The sequence below is a fragment of the Solea solea genome, chromosome 10, assembly GCF_958295425.1.
Source record: "Solea solea chromosome 10, fSolSol10.1, whole genome shotgun sequence".
NCBI classification, from domain to species: Eukaryota; Metazoa; Chordata; class Actinopteri; order Pleuronectiformes; family Soleidae; genus Solea; species Solea solea.
Genome location: NC_081143.1, coordinates 6,546,196 through 6,566,647, shown reverse-complemented (window position 1 = coordinate 6,566,647; position 20,452 = coordinate 6,546,196). Strand labels below are relative to the sequence as shown.

Here is a 20,452-nt window from a genome sequence, read left to right as displayed (position 1 = left end):
ATGGGTTTAAATATTAAGCAAAATTACAGCCTTCGGATCGAAACATAATTCACTTCAATTTCCATGTCGAAATCTGAATTGCTAAACCAAAGACGATGCAGTTGTCCTTCTCCTGTATTGTCAAATCACAGCACTGAATGATTTACTGTTGACATGTTTACTTGCTTGGCTGATGTCTCGCATAAATACTTCATGCACGAGAAATACTTGAAGTCGGTAATGGGTTATGATATATACTGTAGATAGACTCTTATTTTGATTCCCAAGCCATTCTTTTTATTCTCATCACAATCCCCACTTTTTTTTCCACAAAAATGCACCACTAAAATAACTTGGCTCAGATTCAATAATTAAGGAATGAAACAATCTAAGTTCTTCCCTTCTGGGGGTTCAGCTGGTTTTTATGGCTATCCATGTCTCAACTGACATTTCACTTGGATCTCTGGGGACGTTCTGTTGCCTTGTTTCAATGGGATTTGTTGTTTCTGATTCCTAGCTTTCACAGATTGCTCTACTCTGTGTTTGTGTTGCAGTTATATCCTTCGAATTTCTGAATCCAGGCTTGAAACAAATGACGACTGCACAGCGTGACAGGAAATTGCATCAATGTCCTTTGTTACTTTGTCAGAATGTAAATCTTATTAAGTGTGCGTCATCAGACAGACGTTTTTATACGGGAATGGCTGAATAGCCTCTATCGGGTGACTTTTTGGTTAGGTCTTTAAATAGATTTTCTAAGGAGCTTAATCCGTTGACATCCTGTGGATACGTCCAAGTCTGAGTGACCACTTCAAAGGGCGAGACCCTTGTCCCTTGGACCATAGTCGGCTTATCTGTCATGATGGGTCACTGTCTTCTGTCGCCTGTACACATGCACGCACATATACACACACAGAGAGAGTATGCATGCACTTGATGAAATTAAAACTTTAAACTGGAAAATGTTGTGGCTAAATTTTGATTGTGTCAATGTTGTCAGGTACAGGACTTAAGCTGGTAATGGATTTTTTTACACTACTGTATCAAAAGTGATCAGTCAGTGTGACGTGCCTAAGAGTGAGAGTATTTGGAGTAATATTTGGGTGGAATCAAAACTTTGAGTCCTCAAAGTAGTATTGTTGTGGAATCAACCTTTTAAAAATTAACGCATCTCAAAACCATGTCTCTACATTAAAATACGACAACACTGACGCTCCAAAGTGTGCTGGTTTGTGATGGTTTTCATGCCCTTCATCATTCATCCCTATGAGAAAATTCTAATTCCATTACACAACTGGTGACATAGAGAATGTAGACTAACGTGCACATTTAAAATATCAGCGCAAAGTAAATAAAGCTATAAAGTTTTTTTCTGATATTTTCCTGGTTTAGGAGTGGTCTCAGCCACTGACATTCTTCTGATTTAACTAGATAAGGGAGTTTTATTGCTTTGTTGTGATTTCTCATGATCCCATTACTATATTTTGTCTGGTGGAAGCATGGTGACAAATTTGTTTTTAGACTCTTGTTTTGTCTGTGCCGAAGCAGACAGCCTGTGAGTAATGGTATCCCGTCGACAGTTCTTTGAGGACATGTTTGTGTTTTTTTCTTTTCTTTTCTTCCTTTCATTTGTTTCCTTTCTTTTGATAATCACCCTGTCTGGGATCTGTTTTTGGGACAAGTGTTTTAGTGGAAGAACCCAGCTGCATTAATCTTTCTGGTTAATAATGGCAATGATGATGGTTCATTCCATCCACTGATATACTTTAACCTCAGTCTTGAGTGGCGTTGATTAAGGCCGGCGTCATTATCGAAGTATACTGTCAGCACTCTAATTTTACGAGATTTAAATAGCAACACTGACACGTATGACAAATGAAAATTCCAATGAACTTGCTGTGATTTATTTTTTGTCATCAGAGTTCATATCAGATCCTCCATGACTTGATGGGATGAACACTTCTGTACCTTATCTCATCACTGTTTCTGATGATCAATAACAAAATGAACTCTCCCACTACAGTGTCTTATTATTTCAAGCAGTTTGTGCTCAGACCCCATTAGTTCATTGATACCAATGTGGGGTCACTCAACAGACTAATGAGACTTGATGAGCTTGCGGTGATGGACATCACGGCTTTCTGTGGTTTATGGTTCTGACTTATGTGTTTGCAGTCCCACAGCTATTACACTCAGTAATTATACACACACACTAGTCTCCAGAGTGGTTGACCGATGCCTAAATTACAGCCCACGGATAAACCACAGGGAAGTAAGAAAATAAAATAACTCAAAAGAAAATGCAGAGAAACTAGGGCAGGAATTGACAACATCTTTTTAAAAATAATGTCCCTTGTTTTTAGTTCATTACAACTTAGTTCATTTTGAAGTCAAGAAAGAGCATTTAAGTTAATACATAATTGTTAATGAACAAGTAGTGACATTGGCATCATGTTCTCCTACCGCCACCCTTGTACGTCTTACAATAACCCATATATTTAGCACCATATGCGAGCCGTCACTTAATATTTAAGGAAACGTGGTGCTTCACTAATTTATATGGTGAGATTCTGAGTTAAAAAGCATACACTGCTCATGAGTTACCACCAGCGGCCTAAGGGAGGGCATGTCCTGTATTTAAAGGCTTAAAAAGGTCCTATCTGGAAAGATAGTACCAGTTCTTCAGAGGTGTAAAGCCTGCTGGGTTTTCTTCTAGTGTGCAGCCATAACATTACACCATTGCCACAGCTGCTGTGTCGCCGCTGATCTGTCCCCAAGAAACATGATCCTGTTTATAATCTGACCATCATCTGGACGCCGACAGCCTGCGACGCCAGACCCATGATTTACCCCCTTGCATGTGTGTGTTTCTCATAGATAGATTTACGAGGGCATACTGCCGTATGAGGCAAAGGATCAGGTCCTGATGGACTGGAAGAATCCCGTGATGCATGACTTGTTGCAATGCTACAAGTGCTAGTTCTTCCTTTTTCTCAAACCATAAACACAGGATGTCAAACTAAATTGTGGCAATGAGGTAGTTTAGGGATACTACTACTTACAATTTTAGATTTATTATTGCACCCAGTTATTTAGCCCATTATATGTCAAACTATTCTGAAAAATGCCAAACCGTGTTTTCCAAACGTCAATGTCTTGCTTTGTCCACAAACCAAGGAGAGTCAGATTTCTGTTGCACAACATGAAAACATGAAAACTTTTTAAACTTTTTAAATACAGTACTTTGATGTAGTGCGTCCTCATAAAGCAGTCATCTATTTACCAAATGAATGTTAACATATAGTCTTTATTGTGGGGATGAAAAAAATATATAATTATTAGGTATTCAAATAATTCTAATAAAATATGATGTCTCACGTTGTATTTCATGTTTAAATTGTTTCTAATATTTAAGTTACACTCTATGTCAACAAAACATAGGGCTTCTTTGATCAGGCCAAATGGTATCACAATTATTCATTCATTCAGCCAAATTCATGTCAAGGTTCAAAGATGAAAGTGGGCCTCAGTTTTGCTAAATTTTGGGCCTTAAACCTCTGATATCTGGGAAGGTCTGTTTTCATTCATTAATCAGTTCTCTAAAAAGTTGGCTATTAATTTAATAGTCAATTACTAATACATTAATTGATGAATTGTTGCAGACCTAGAGTATTTACATAGTGTATCCGGGAAAATGAAGACTTACAGAATTAAATGAATACCTATCTCTTTTGTGAAATCAAATGCATTAGTTACAAGATGTGCTTCATACTTAATAGCAGGTTGAATGCGTTATGCTGTATTTTACTTAAGAGACAATCTTATAGTGCGTTTTGGCTTCAAGAGCTGCAGCTTCAACGCTGTTATCGGTATGTATTGTGTGGAAATGCAAAGCTGCCACAGAGGGAATAAATCATTTTTACATTATTTCCTCCAAAATATATTTTTTGTTACAAATTAACATTACATTAATGTTAATAATAACATTAATATACATTGTTGTTCTTAAATCAGCTGTTGAAAATGGATATTAGACATAACTGATTTCAATTTTTATCTTTTTCAATTGAGCCATTAAAATAGTGAGCATGGTCACTCACACCAATCTTACTCTATGCGCCCCTTGCTTCCCATCACGATAGCCAGCTGCAAAAGCAGTTTACACATTCTTGTTAGAATATCATGGTTTCATGCCATTTCCAAAATAAGCAACAGTAAATGATGGTAACACTTATCAGGACTTAGAGTCAGGCCCAAAGAGGTTGTAGTGTTGAAATGCGTGTTTATACATACAGTATATAAACAAATAAGTACAGACTGTAATACAAAAGTCAGTACAATGCAATGTAATACAATAACAATACAGCGTTATTTTAAGCCTGAAATCTATTTGGTTCAAGTACAAAGGCATCAACAGGGTTTTTTGTATTGAATTACAATTGTTCTTTAAAAGATATTAAGAATATTGAAAGTTATAATTATATAAAAATGTGTCCGTAATAATAAAAAAATATGTGCAATGCATGCAGAAATATGCTTGCATTATAGCACAGCATCTACATCTATCAGATTCTCACTCAGAAATTGCTATTACATTTGCTGCTTTTCCACCACATTGTCCAGGCACAACTCGACTCACCTGGAAATATGCGTTGATATCCCTGTGATCGCGAGCGGACAGCCGCATCACAACCATTGCCACTGTATTTCAGTTCAGTGCCTGTGTCAGATGGAGTCTGTGCTCCTGTCGCGCAGGAATTACTGAACTAATCTTTTTAATTAACTGAGTCTAGTGATTCAGCACATCGAAAACAACTGCTTTACAAGTCATGAGTCACTAATCTGTGGGTGTTGCATATAAAACAAAGTTTTGCAGTTTCATGCAGCTGTTCTTTGAGCCGCGCTGAGCCGCGCTGAGCCGAGGTGAGGCGTGGTGGGACCATGTAGTGGAAAAGCGGCAATAGACTTTATATTTCGCTTTTTAGTATAGTATAGGAAATAAGTATAGCAATATAGAAAGTGAGACAGTGTGACTTAAAATAGAATTATACTTGATGTTGTCCTCACCTTGTCTTTTTCTGTTTTTTTTTTTTTAATAAAGATACTGAAATCAACCCAGTAATTTTTTATTTATTTTATCGTCTATTACATGAAAGTGTGGTGTCCAGCTACTGGTCCTCACATTCCCAAAACCTGCAGTATCTACATGTGCATAAAGCAAGGTCAGACATGTGCATGTCATTGCTATTTACTACCAGACACGTATGAGCCCCACCGCAGCCACTGTAGGCTGTCACTTGTAGTAGCTGTCACACACACTAAGTCTCACGATGACATACATGTACCCGCATTCACACAGTGATGCAACACTCTGTGTTGAGCCTTCCACTTCTGACGGTTGCCCCTCGTCATATAAATCACTGTCTCTGCTTCAGCAGTTCCAAGAAAAGGTCTCCATATAGCCAATGATGAGCATCACTTATGGGCACAGTTAAGTAAACATGGTTGTCAGTAGAATCATTTATCAGTGCTATTTATGTTAGTTCTGTTTCATCTACTGTATGTGCTCTAAAGAATTTCATTAAGTAAGTTTTTCTACATTTTCGTACATGGTTTTCATTAGTTTAGGGTTTGGAGTAAACATCCCATTGAATGTGGCAATCTGCATTTGTATGTGTTTTTTTATATATAAAAGAATTATTGTGCTGCATAATACTTTTATTATAAGAAAACTTAACAGGCCCCTTGATCTTGCTATTTAGCACTTGACTATTTTTCGGAAATGTATATGCGTTTCACCTGCATTAGTCGTCTTTGCCTCAAGCAATCATTACTGTTTGAATCCACTTCCATTTCAGCCAGAGTAAACGGTTTTGAACATATCACCCCAGTTTTAGCCTTTACACTGGCATCCCGTTGTGACAGAGCTGATTTCAAGGTTCTTTCCACTACATATGAAGCATTTAATGGTCTGGCTCTTTAATCCTCATACTTTGAGATCCTCTGACAGTGGCCTTTTAAGTGTTTCAGATTCTCGACTGAAAACAAAAGGATTCTAAGCTTTTGAAGTCCTGAGAAATTGTTGGATCTCCCTTCCAGAGAAAATAAGACTTAATAGATACTTTAACAGTTCTGCATTTCTGCATTTTATCTGAACTAGATGTCATGGTTGGTGCTCATGTTTAATGTTTTTATTCTTTTATTGCAGTGTTTTGATTTATTCATGAAGCCCTTTCGATAGAAGTAGACTATAATATTATCATGGGGTGTTTGCTAAGTAACACAGTATTGCTTTAAGTGAGGGGGTAACACATCTACAAGGAGTCATAATACCCTCAATCGCTTTTTAAAGGTCTACGCCACTTTAGTCTAGCAATGAAACTGAATCACCCCATTTCACTTCACATGGATTTCTAAACAGATCAGAGATGTGTGCGTGTGCGTGTGTGTGTGTGTGTGCACTGGTTCACAAGCAAGCCTGCGACTGTGCTCAGGTCACTGTGCTCTGCCTGCGTACTCAGAAGTGCAGTTAATGATTCAGTTCATAATAAATCAGATGAAATCCTGGGCATCTCTACTCCTGCCTGCAGTTTTATTCAAGACAGGAAAAAATGGCATGCACATCAGGTTGAGCTGACTTGCAGTCACTTGCAGTATGTCAGCACATAACACCCCCACTCCCTAACATCATTAATCTCCAGAAGGGAAGTTTGAATCAAACTAATGATGAAGTTGGCAGCAGGTAACTGACGGATAATTGAGATTGAATGCTATTGATTTAGGATTTTATTTTAATTACTTAAACTGTATTGCTGTAGCTTCAAAATAATACATTTGTCAAAGCCTATTACAGGAAAAGGCTACAGGTTTTATTTTAAGCTGGAGATACTATAGGATTTGTTTTTTGCCGTATTTCTACCCACGAGTCACAGATGGGGCAAAGTCTGCACCAGTCAGCACTAGTCGTGGACAGTCAGCGTGACTAGTTGGCACAGAAATCTATTAGTGTGTGAGGGGAACAGACCCGACCCGACCTCAGTTGCAGTCAATCAAACATGTTAAAAAATTTTTGTACTGATCACTGACCCAACTGCAAACATATTCTGCCAACAGCCAATGAAAAAGAGTAGGTGGGAGACAGGACAGAGGGTCAGAAGACGAATATTACACAAAGTAGTATTAATATCAAAACAACGATGGTTTGTTTACCCTTTACACTGTCACTCTCTTGTAGACATGGTTGCTCTTGCAATAGTTTGATGCTTCAGTTGGTTTGACAAATCATGTAGTCTGTGATCCTCATCAGGCGCAGTCGTTAAATGTGTGATCCCCAGTCTTTCAATCGTCCTGAAACAAATCTGTTGAGTCGTTTAGTGTGTACTCCGACATTTTCTAACTCGGTAACGACTGTGAAAGTTGTGTAGTGTGTCCCCGGCTTTAGAGGATTCATCAAGTGTGAACATTTTTTTTTATGTGTGTGTGATTTACATTATGTTTCTGTTTTGCAGGAAAGTGTGTCTCCTCGTAGTAGATCAGTAAGAAGTGCTCTTCAAAATGAATACAGGTATGAACACAAAAATACACAATCAAAATATATATGAGCTATTCAGAGAGTACTCCATTAAGTTCATGTACAATATTTTTGTTATATAATAATTTTGCTATATAATTTAGTCATTCTCATTTGTTTAATCGCAAAGCAAAAGTATTTTTTGTTGTTGTTTTACAAATGCTATTTTGAAATTGAGATAGACCAGTTGGGCCAATCAATTTGCCCTTTTTAATTGGCATTGGCAGATTAGTATAAAATTTAATTTGATTGTTTATTAATATTTATTAGTAGGCCAAGTATTACAAATTACATATTTTCTTTTGTTTGTTTATTACTATGTATAAAAAAATACAAAGTTTTTATTAAAAAATACCGCTGCAGTGCAGACATGAAATGTAGATTGGAGAGATCATTCGTACTGTTCTATAACTCGTTACTGAATTTATAGTTAAACTGTTATAAATCTATCTCTCTAAATGGAGGAAGTGACAATCAGCTAAATATAAGGGCCCCGATTTTTAAAAATCAGCATTAGCCATTAAAAAAAACGCATATCAGTCGACCTCTTCTTTGAAATATAAAAGTAAATGTGTTTCCACATTTCAGACCACCTTTGCTATTTTAAAAGCTGCTATGTTTGCTGCTTCTCCTCTGCCACAGACATGGGTCTGTAACTCTAACCCTGACCCTCTTTCACCACTATGGTGTTGGTCCATTTTGGGCCTTGGTTATAGTGACTAAAAGCATCATTAAGTATAGTATGGTTGTTGCTTTTAACCGGGGTGACGTATTCAACCTCAAATACATTCCCAAAGCTGTGCCCTTAAGTTGGCACAGCTGATGTGTGTATTTCAGCCTATGAATCAATGATGAGTAATCCGTCTCTGCCTTTTCCCCTCGCCACACACGATCACGATGAGTGCCAGTACTCATGGTTGTTGTTTGTCTATATTCACATTACAGAATGCAACCCAAAAATAGCCTTAACATGCATGGAAAGACAAATAATAGCTATAATAACTATAATAATAATATAATAATAACTATACACTCAATATTAAATTGATAAAAGAAAAAAAGTCTATCAAATTAAAGTTAGAAAGTAATATAAAGACAATATCTTATAACTCACTGACTTCAGATTAAATTAACTTAACTTATTACCTTTTTTTTTTTTTAGTGCAGTAAATCTGCCTGTTTTAATGCATGTGCTTTGCCTTCACATATTTGGATTATGTTTCTGGCTGTGACTGATTTGTGTTTGTGGTGCATGTGCATGTGTGCTGCTGCTTCTGCCTTTATGATCCAATCTGCCCGGCTGTGATCCCTCAGATAGCGGAGGATACGCTACCAAAATTGTGGCCTTGTCACTCACACTCTCTCCCATGAAGAGGGTCCAGAGCTCACCAAATCTAGCCACAGGTACTAACACTCACAATCACCCAATAAATTAACTGATGTTCAGGCAAGACGAGTGAACTAAGTACCTGAACCATTTAAGGAAATTATTCAATTGCCATGATAAAAAGCACAAGGTAAGTCTTAAATATGTTGCTTGTTTGGGCTCCATTGACCTGATAAGGCTTGAGCATATTTGAAATACTTTCAAATAGTCTGTGGCTGCCAATGCTTAAACAATATTTTGACCTTTGGATGCCCTTTATTTTTTCCTCCTCCTCCATCCTGAGCTTGTTTTCTTGTCATGAGTCAACAAACTTTTAGTTTTTGCTCCTTTTGACAGCTCTCAAACTGTGTGCTTTGCTTCTTCATGTGTGGTTTGTTCTACTTTTCTCGTTCTGTTGTTTGTTTTGTTTTGATTAGACATGTGGAAAAGTTCTCGGATGAGCTCATGTGTTGACTAAAAAAGCCCCATTCTGCTTAAGTCTTCCTGATGCGTGGTGTAGTTTTATCTGTGCAAGCGCTCTCTAGATCTGCAAGATGAATCTTAGAACTTTTTTATTCTTTAAGCAAATACTTTCACAAATAACTTTTTTATCACAGGGCGCAATGAATCTACAGTATAGTATAATAAGTGTTGACTTCCCCATGTACTTTTTCCTTTAGTCTGCTGTAAAAACCGTAACAGCCCCCAGGTTAAGCATTCCGACAGTCCGCTTCCTTTTTAAACAATAGCGTGACATTGTTTAAAAGCTGATAAGCTTAAAAGGCCTTGAAATTCTAGACCACACTGGATGATGTGGGGCATATTCAGTGTTATTGTGCTGTGCAGTAAACCCTCTCCACTGGGAAAACCAGCTGTCTATTCTGCTTAAGGATCACCAGCATAACCAGTCATGTGGATTCAATGACAGTTCTTGTTACAAAGACAAATCTACAGTCATATAAATACATTATTTTATAATAAATCATGTAAAAGTTAATGAGAAAGCACAGTGACTTTTCTGCTGCGCATATGAACCTTTGTGTTCAGTAATGGGGCTAAGATTGGTCTCATTTGTTGGATAATGCCTCTTCTTTGACTTGAAAGTGAAGTGGTTAATGAACATGGAAAGCTGCCAGCACTCAACTCGCTTTTTTCTAAAGGAGAGCCAAAACTGTAATCTCTTAAGAAATGTATAGTATACGCTGCAAAGAATTCTCATCTCATATAGACATGCTATAGTTATATATTTCTTTTATACTTAAAAGCTTTTATATAAACCCTGTCAGTGGCAATTATCATGAAATTTAAATCTTGACTAATTTTTAACATATCAGGTGTTGGTGTATTTTTTTTCAACCCTTTAAATATTAGTTTAATTCATAGCAACACTGACGCAACAGTGATTTTAAGTGCTGATGCTAGATGACTAATAGAGGATGTGGTTGTGGACTACTGAAACACTCACAAGTATTTGAGGATGCTGAAATGTTGCAACAGCATAGCAGGTGACATTTTGTATTGCTCCAGCTTTTTCCCCTTCAGTCTATGCCATTTAAGATGTGTCTCCATCTTAAAGTCTGTTTTTCACGCCAACAGTCTATGACAGTATTTTATATACAGTAACTTCTGAAGGTGTAATCCTATACGTATTAGTATCGACATCTGCAGGGATAAATGTGGCCACACATTCATCTCTGCTTGTCTTCTCTGTTCCACAGGGAGTGATTCTCACTCATCAGATTTGGGTAAGCCTCTGTATTTGTTTGAGTAGAACCTTGACATTGCCTGTGACAAATGAGGCTATGAAATAACTCACAGGAGACCAGGAATCCTAATCAAACACACTGCATTGGCTCATGTTTTTATTATGAAATTTATCTTCAGATTCTTGGCGGTCACGCAGTGTCACAGATGGCCTTAAGAATGGAGATGCCAGCAGCTCGTCTCTTGCTGCCAAAGGCTTCAGGAGTGTCAGGCCCAACCTGCAGGACAAAAAGTCACCGACACAGGTACGCACGTCTCACAGACTATACTAACACATGGACAGTTTTCTGGTAGTATATATTGCCCATGTTTAAGTCTGACGACTCAGTGACATGGGTCACAGTTAATCTAAGAGAAACTTTCCTAGTATAGCCCGTAATACTTTCTTCAGTCAGCAACCAGAATTCCACAAGGTTTGTTTGTAAATAATTCCCCCGTCTCACCAAACATGTTCATGAAGTGGTGCAGGGAGGAGGAAAAAAGAATGCTAACAGCTTATAATGGCTGGAATAGGTGGCTGCTAAAAGAGGACATTGGCTGACAGCAGCTACAGGGGAAAAAAAATTGCATTGTAATATTACTGACTCTGATGGAAAGGTCATTTTGAATATGAGTAATGTACACAGGACTAGTCTGTCTTTCAATAATGCAACATGATGATGTTTTGTATTGAGATTTTCACTGATGATTCTTTTGTTGTCGTTTAAACTCCTTTTGGCTGTTGCTTCTAATTGGCAAACAAGGATTTCGTTCACATACCATTGCCACCCCCCAGGAGAGAGAGTTTCCACTTCTCGCCCACTGGCTCTAATCCACCAGACTATAGCTCCCTCGTTGCTCTGGCTAATGATTCTGGCTCTGGAATGCTAACATTCACTCAGAATGAGAAAGCACTTTTGAAAGAGACATACACCATTAATAGCACCTCCTCTTACTCTTACTCAGAGACCAGTGCAAACCCAGTCCAGCAGACACAGCAGCACACTGTCCCGAATGATAATAGCAACTGTAACATGTCTTCCACCTCAGATCAACAAGTCCAGGAGCGTAAAGTGTCTTCACTCAAACTAACTCCGGTCACCATCCCTAACCCTCCTGCTCACGTCTACTCTAACCCAGATCCCCAAACTAAGACCCAAACTGCTAGTTCACCTCCACCACCACCCAAAAGGACTACCACTCCCTCTCAGCCTCTGAAACAGACGGCCTCAGTTTCTGTCCATTTGGACCCCAAGAATCTGAAAAGTCCAGAGCCTCAACCTCTAAATCGCGCAGTGGAACCCAAGCTCCCAGATCAAGGCCCATATCAAACTCCAGGTGCTGCTACATCCCAGGTGGAGATGACAAAGCCTCCTCCTGCTGTTCCACCAAGACCATCTCCTTCGGAACTGTTGGTACATAACTGATTCCATGTTGTACAAATGGTACCAAGTGCATTGATTGTACATTTTAAGGCCACAGTAAGACAACTTCACTGGGATTTTCTCATGAGTGCATCGCATTATTTGACATCTATAGACTACAGACTGGTTGCATCATACAGTCAGTCAGTGTGCCATAGTCAGGATGTTCCAAACATCCGAACATGGGTTTTTCTGGTGGGTTGATGAATCCAAACACTGGGAAATCTGATCCAGGCATTTTGATGCACATACATATACTACTTATTTGTGTTCATTTTGGTGTTGCCATCAAGTCCACCAAACTAACTGTGACCACATATGTTTTGTGTTAACGTGTATGTGTGATAACCCAGTGTTTCATTCATTGTGTACTACTGTTTCTGTCTATACTTTGCGACCATATACAGAGTTTTAACTAACCCGTCTTCAATTCACAGTGATTGTCATGTTTGAATAGGTGATGCTGCAGCCTCATGATGCTTTACTGTGGTTTAACATCAGCCACATCTTCTATTCTATTAGGCTCACATGTTGCTTCCACACATCCTGTGTGACACTGTGGCTAATGAGTGATATCACTAAGCACTCTTCTCCTCTCCTCTGTTTCCAACCAACTCCCACCCCGTCCAACACCAGGGGCCTCCATCCCCCAACCCTACAGCACAGCACTCCCCTTACCACTGCCACAGCTCAGAATCACTCGACTACCCGTCAGGCCTAATTCCCAAGGCCCTGTCACCCACCCCTTATGTTCCTAGTGGAGTTGGTAGCACAGCCGGCGCGGTCAGTGTGAGCGTCGGTGGCTACGTGTCACCCCGCCTGACAGTGTCGGCTCTCAGCCACTACTCGTCCTCCACGGTGGGTCTGCTGGACGAGCTGCAGATCTGTAGTCTGGACTCACCTGACGCCTCACCCACGCCGTCGCCCACCCTCAGCCATGTTTCTACGTGCACGTCCACCACTGGCCCCGATGATGTGCTAACGACCTCTGTGGCCTCCACTGCTGCAGCAGCCACTGTCACTAACGTAATTATCCCAGCGAGTCAGTGTTGTAACACACATCATCACCAAAACCTAAAGGTTCCCTCCCTCCTTCACAACTCATTTGGATGGCTGAACCAAACCTACACAGAAAGATGATTGTGATTTCTTTCCACTAACCATTAATGGCAACCTGCCTGTCAGACACCAGAATTCAATTCTGCCTTCTATCTTCCCTGATGTTAATGTGTCTGTATTACAACCCCTTGTCTATGTATGTGTGTCTTTGTTTCTCCATGTTGAGCATTTATTTTACCATCGTTTCACATCAAAACTTCATGTCAGGGCGCCACCATCGTTCAGGGAAAGTCGCAACTGGATGAGGTACCTTGTTGGAGGCTATTATCTGAGAGTTCGCTGTGGATTCGCTGTGGCCAAAAAGAAACTGAAAAATTGATCTAATTCTGTTTTGTTCAAATATGAATAGATGTGGAAAAATGTATTGTTATAACCTTAAAAAAAGGACTTTGTTGGACTTTATTTCGTCTGACATTGGTTTCTTATTAGCAAAGCCGTCACGAGCCATCAAGCCAAACCTCTGTCAAAATGAATCATTCATCGAACCATATTAAATCCATGAGATCAGTGCTTGGTGTTGGTCCATGACCACTAGCCTTGTTGCCACCTATAAATGTGTTGCTTGGCCTGGTTGCTTTTTCAACAAAGGGAATATCCATTCACATGAGCCACCATACTTTTGAAATATTCAGCAAAATTTGAGATGCTGTCCTGCAGTGATTCTGAGGTCTAATCCAGGATATGTGGTAAAAGCCAGCTGCAAGTCCTTGGCTTGAGATTTTGTCAGCAATCGCATTGTGTTCAGAATAACAGCTGAAGAAATCCACTCATTTTCAATAAGCTTTTTACCCATAGTTTGTTGCTACGAGTTTATTGGTTATACAGTGTTTGCGTCATGTTTTTGAGCCTCCTAAATTTTTGATCTGATTACGGAGGCCTTTAAAATGGAAATACTATGTTTGTATCTATTGTCGGGTGAAATCACGTCTCTGTGTCATGTTAAATGGAAGATTATTCCTCGGAGATTCCTCATAGTATCACTGTTGTCTTGTTAGCGTGACACCTAATTTATATCGCTTTCAATTAGATTGTGAAAGACGCGTCCGTGTTTGCTGTCACTGTTTTAATCTCTGTTGTTCTGTGGTAGAGTCAAGTGATTCAAAAGAAGTGTCCCTTTCCCAAACTAACTGCTCTTGCACTTTACAATCACTTCAGACTCAGTACTTCCTATGAATCACATCAGATCCAACATCTTTCAATAATATTGTTCAATAATATGTTCTTCAAAGCTATAAATGTTTGTAGCAATCAGATGACACCTTTTTTAAAATATGTATCTGAACACATGATTTTGTTGCTATTTGTGAATGGTAGACTAACTGTCTCTTCTTTTGGCTTGTGGGTTACTCATAGGGTCAGGTCCTCTGTCACGCTATGAATGGAAATGCTAGCCATCCACAGAGACCCCTCTCTCCCCCGTCGTATCCTCCTCCCCCTGCCTCACTCCACACTGGGCTGCAAAGACGCAGCAGGAGTTCAGGTGAGTCACTTTTCACGAGTCTCACACTCTGCTCACCAATAAAACGTGACTGCAAATACAGTAGAAATAGAATTAAATCCAAAATGACATGGTTTTACGTACAACACACTTTATTTTCCCAGTGGGATTGAAATTATTGTGTTGAATCTCATTTTATCAGAATTGTTTCCATAGTATTAGATTATTTTAGGCAGTAGATTCATTTTTGTTATGCTAGATTTATGGTATGCACTGTATATCTATTAACAGAACAAGATACCATTTAAATCAAGCATATATTTCTGATTACGTTTAATTAGAATGTCTTTTTTTTTCCCCTGCTGTATCCAGAGGGCAGCGAGTCTGTCACCAGAGAGTCTGTGGTGTCGGGCCAAACCAGTATCAGCAGCACTGTGCCCATTGCCTGCTTCTCAGAAGAAGAAAAAAAGGTTTCCATAATCAAAGCCCCTCATTATGAAGGCATTGGCCCAGTGGACGAGTCTGGCATCCCTATTGCCATCCGCACGGTGAGGTTAAACATGTAACAAAGTGTAACTCATTGGTTTGCAGCAGCACAATGACTCCGTTTGGCACTTTAATGTACCACAGTTGTGTCTTTAGATGCATTTCTGATGTCTTGATGTGTGATCAGGCTCACGAGAGTGGATTACTTTCAGCTGTCAGCAGCATTTGAGGCCCATCTTAAAAGCCGTTTCTCCTCGCTCACGCACTCTATCAGCATCTCTTCTGCTCGCCCTTTGTGTGCAAGTTTTAAGGATGAGTTCAGACAAGGTCTTTGCACTGCAGGGTCCTTTGTGCCTGGTTGCCAAATCGTGTGTCTTATCTCTGTTAAGGTGTTAACACTCGAGGCAGTCATGCTTTTCTTGGCAAGTGGTGTCTAAAGACGTCCTAAACTCTGCAGAGTGAGAGGAAGTAAAGTGCAGGAATGAGAGGTGGCCAGTAAAAAAAAAGTACAAGAGAAGAGGTGAAAAGAAGAAAAATGAAAAACCGATGCTCTTTATTGTGAGCAGACAAACATTTTTGTGGCCACTCTGTTTGGTAACCGTGGAGAGTGAAGCGGTAATTGGACTGGTTCCTGGTTGTGCCATTGCTACGTGCACAGTAACACTGTGGAGGAAAAATGCCTCTGCTCTGACCAGAGTTCAGTCACTGTTGTTGTGCTACTGAATAAAGAGAGGATTAAATCTCTCTGCCATTTGATAGCTCTTTATTGGAGTGGCCATTAGATGTATACTGTATATACAAAAGCACATCCCAGGGTTTTTCCTGGACTTTCTAGTCTTGTTTGATTTCTTTTGATGTTTTGTGAGGGCCGTGTCAGCTTTGTGGTGTGATTTTCTGAAAATGTATATGTTAAATATTCTTAAAAGGTTTTCAATAACAATATAGAAAAAGTTCAATATACAGTGTGTGTATGTATATATATATATATACACACATTCAGATCTTGTAAATGAAGATGATGATTATACGTCCTGTGTTGACCAAAGAACACAAAACAAAAAACAACAAAAATATATATGAATTAAAAACGAGTGCATTAGTTGAACACAGCTGTTTCTCTCCTAAAATTGAAGCAGAACTGAAATTGGAGCACCATCAGCTTCTGTTTCTTAGTGAAATGAAATATAAAGGCAAAACCCTGAGAGGGATTTAAAGACTTTTGTCCTCTACCGCACCGAGCTCACCCAGTCATCACTACAAAGAGGAAAAGAGAGACAAAAATTCAATCATCATCAATTCATGTGAAGTTTTGCCAAAGGATATCCTAAAACCTCCTCTCCTTGTTAACCCTTGAATTCCCTGACTCACTTTGGATTGAGTAAATGCATCTCTGTTAAATTGTAGAAATGATGCACTGAAATTACATGTTAAAAAGAAGAAAAATGTTTCTTTAAAGTAACAAATCTTGACTATATTCAATAATTTATTCATGCTTGGCCGTGTGTCTGTTAGTGAAATACAGATGTCTTAAATGTCAGTGTGCCTGCCTTTGCTCAGTAATGTCCTTTAAAACAGTCATTTTGCCAAGTTTAAATTGTGTATTTCACGGCACATAAATCTTAACGATTATTTCTCTCCCAACAGACGGTGGACAGACCCAAGGATTGGTATAAAACTATGTTCAAACAGATCCACAAGGTTCACAAAGCAGGCAAGTCTGTACCCAATCAGTGAAATGTAGAAATGTACATTATTTGATGGGATTTGATTGTCATGTCCTGTGGGGAATTTGTCATGCATGCATGCTGCTTGTATGCATATGCGTGTGTTTTAGCAGTGTTTTTGTACAAATTGAGAGGCCCATAGAACCGCAGAGCCAGAATTAAATGTGGATGTGAACAAGGACGTTTGGAGTGGAGGAGGTTATTGAGAGAAAACCCCTGATAGGAACAAAGCTGTCCTGGGAAATCTACTCTAAGTTTGTGGCCCTGGTAGAATCACACAGTCAGTACAAGGTGTGTTCGTTCTTAACAGCTCAAGCTTCTTGCTGTTACTATTTCATGATGGTGTGTACCAGAAGTAAAAAAACTATTGGCTTGTGATGGTCTCTTTGATGGCTCTTTCCCATGAAATTCCCAGAGATCCCTGATTATTAACATGATTCAGTGGATTAATAAAATAGTTCTGCAGTCCAACACAAACTCTTTTTAGTATCTCTTCCTGTAGTATTTAAAAGGTGTTCAGCTTCTTTCTTAGCAGAAAACTGCATTTTTGTTCAGATGTACTTAATGTGCATAGATGTGCTCAACTTTTATACGTAACAAAGTAGTGATGTGGAGATAAGGTAGCTGTTTGTTTTTTAATACTTAGCCCTGTGAAAAATGGTCACTATCAATGATGTGAATCACAGAGTAACGCAAGAGAAGTTGTGAGATAAATAGCCCACGATATTGATGATATCACAATATGTTATGCTATTATTTATACAACAAGACAATGAAATGATTGGTTATGATATCTTTGTAACTGAGGCATACAAATGAAATGCCTCTTAATACATTATCATCTTATATGAATTGATTACTACACTAATGGCCAACTGTTTTAATAATGAATTCATCATTCTTTTTTATTAACAGTAATTTCCTCCATGACTATAAATGGTTTACTTTGAGGACAAAACATTTTGGGGTTTTAAAATGAATCAGAATCAATACAATTTTCAGTCGTTATGTTGTCTCAAGGTGAATTGATTTGTCAAGTAATTACTTGACAAATGAATCAATAATAATAATTTTAAAACAAATTAGTGGAAGAATACTCCTGTGATAAATGACACCACGAGGGATTGCTGAAGTTGCGACTATGCTGCTGTGACAATGATATGTTGAGTTGATCTTAGTGTTTTCTTATGTTGTTTTATATCTAACTGTACAGCACTTTGGTGGTTTGTTTTTAAATAGGCTTTATAATTAAATTTGGATTTCGATTTTTTGCTGTGTCAACCCTTATCATAATCAGTAGAAATAATTCTATAAATAATTGTATCCTAGCTGAATAAAGGTGCATTTCTTTTGTAGGGGGAATCTACAAACTCATACGTTAGTATATGCCATAAAGAACGTTTGTCTATGTATCACATTCCGGTTTTGTTCCTTTCCTTAACAGATGATGACTATTCAGACACATACAATGCCACATATGCCGTCATAAACAATGGTGAGACCTGCTTTATATATGACAGCATTTGTAGATCATCCAGTACATCATTACAACACAACATGTATGTGTCTTCCATGATGTCTTCTCTATCTTGTCCTGAACAGAAGACCACATCCTGTCATCAAACACAACTATGGCCCACCCTGCTCCTCGCACACATACGTACAGGCCGCTATCCAAGAGCCCCTCAGACAACGGAGGGCATCTGGGGCCTCGAGAGCCTTCCCCGTCCCCTGTACCCCCTCCACCTCTACCCATGCCATCTTTACTGCAGCTGAGGGCCAGGGATAGTGAACGCGGGAAAGACCCACCAGACATGTAAGAGGAACCTGGAATCTAGAGCTTAAACAATGAATTGATTAATCGATTACTAAATGAATCGACAACTATTTTGATAATCGGTTTATAGCTTTTATCATGATTAAAACAAGATTTCTAATTGTTTAAGCTTCTTAAATGTGGTATTTTCTTCATTTCTTTGCTCTGGATAACAAAGAAATCATTACAAGTTGTTAATTTTGATTTGACAAAAGACATTTGAGAACATCATCATTTCCAGGTTTGACAAACACCAATCAACATTTTTTAAGGTTTTCTGATATTTTATGGACCAAATGATTAATCGAGAAAATAATCAACAGATTAATCGATTATGAAAATAATCATTAGTTGCAGCTCTCATGGAATCTGTGTCTTAATTTGCACTTGCACTAATACAAGTGCATTTTTTAGATATTATAAATATACTTTTATTTTATCACTTTGTGGATTATTTTCAATAAACACTGGGTGCTGTGCAGGACTGACAAAATAGAACAAATGTCCACACACCAGTTGTTGCTCTGAGAAAAAACTCTTTATTACCAACCAAGGACAGTTGGAGCCCAAGCTTATTATTTTGTAGAATAAGAAACATTTCTAAATGTTTTAATTTATTGTGTTTGTTTTTTTGTTTATCGTTTAATAGGAATGAATGGGGTCCTCCCGACAGAAAAGTGGACACACGAAAGTATCGCGCAGAGCCCAAGAGTATTTTTGAATATGAGCCTGGAAAGTCTTCTATTTTGGAACATGAAAGACCAGTGAGTAGTTTTAAAAACCTTCTTTTACTTAATAAGAAGGAATGCTGAAAAGTTGCTGCCATTGTCACGACTGTCTTTCTTTGTTTTATTCACATGTGATGCCTTTAGGGACTTAGTCGCCAAATATTTAAATATCTATGATATTGAGTGAAGGGATTGTTGGGGTTTTCTTTATTTTTTTATTTTTAAATGTATTAATTAAAGATAGCCTCTCTTATTCCATGCCTTCTCAGAAAGGTCACTTAATTGGTAAGGTTAGTTAGTTAGGACTTTTTATATTTTTTACTTATTGCTGGCTATCAGACATGAAGAGGATTTCATCAACTAACCAAATAAACACGTTTCAGACACACATCATCGACCCTAACTGTAAAGATTCTTGCTTCCTTCAGAAACAGTGTGGGCGTTAAAAGCGAAGGTTTTCACCCACAAGTGACTGTTCTCTACCTGCAGTTCACTCTGTGTGGGATGAATGACAAAACAGAATATAAACATAATTGCTATGTAAATTTCAAAATAGGAACACAGTCCTGATGAGGAGGTTGTTGTGTAGGGGAAAAGATTTAAAAGGGAAGCTTTTGTGAAGGTTTCACAGATGTTTAATGTAATGACTGCAGAAACTGCAGGACAATAATGCATGAGTCAGCCTCTGATAGACAGAAGCAATAAAAGGAGAAAGCCATAGGCAGTAGAAGTGAGCCCACGCTGGCTAATCTGCTGTCTCTTAATCTATGTCGTCTGTTCACTACTTTTTTCTCTCCATTTTCTAAGGTAGAAAATGGCACCAAAAAACATCTTTTCCATGATGTCCATATGGTTCAGTTATGAGCTACAAGAAACAGAACATTAATCTGAAACCCTTTTTATTAGGTTTCTTCTTTTTCTTTTTTATTGTGCTTATGTCTCTTAGAGTCTGTGCTCCAGGCCTTACTTATTTTAGCAGGCTGACACATTTTGTCGGAAAACCTGGATTTTCCTTTTTAAGCAAGAGACATGTAAATCCACAACACCTACATACAGTAC

At 38.5% G+C, this 20,452-nt stretch overlaps 1 protein-coding gene across 17 annotated transcripts in view; it reads left to right on the top strand.

The window, feature by feature from the left end:
• Nucleotides 1–20,452, top strand: part of sorbs2a (sorbin and SH3 domain containing 2a) — a 58,464-nt gene that overhangs the window by 21,677 nt on the left and 16,335 nt on the right. For 12 of the 17 annotated variants that reach the window (XM_058641726.1, XM_058641740.1, XM_058641727.1 and 9 more), the window contains 12 exons: nt 7,488–7,543; nt 8,864–8,953; nt 10,634–10,660; nt 10,800–10,924; nt 11,423–12,073; nt 12,719–13,108; nt 14,555–14,681; nt 15,012–15,187; nt 16,770–16,836; nt 18,294–18,344; nt 18,452–18,665; nt 19,315–19,429. In XM_058641726.1, coding sequence (XP_058497709.1) covers nt 7,534–7,543; nt 8,864–8,953; nt 10,634–10,660; nt 10,800–10,924; nt 11,423–12,073; nt 12,719–13,108; nt 14,555–14,681; nt 15,012–15,187; nt 16,770–16,836; nt 18,294–18,344; nt 18,452–18,665; nt 19,315–19,429 — 2,043 coding nt within the window. In that variant the 5' untranslated portion in view covers nt 7,488–7,533. The remainder of the gene's footprint in view (nt 1–7,487; nt 7,544–8,863; nt 8,954–10,633; nt 10,661–10,799; nt 10,925–11,422; nt 12,074–12,718; nt 13,109–14,554; nt 14,682–15,011; nt 15,188–16,769; nt 16,837–18,293; nt 18,345–18,451; nt 18,666–19,314; nt 19,430–20,452) is intronic. The other 5 variants (XM_058641734.1, XM_058641733.1, XM_058641737.1 and 2 more) reach the window with 4 other exon arrangements.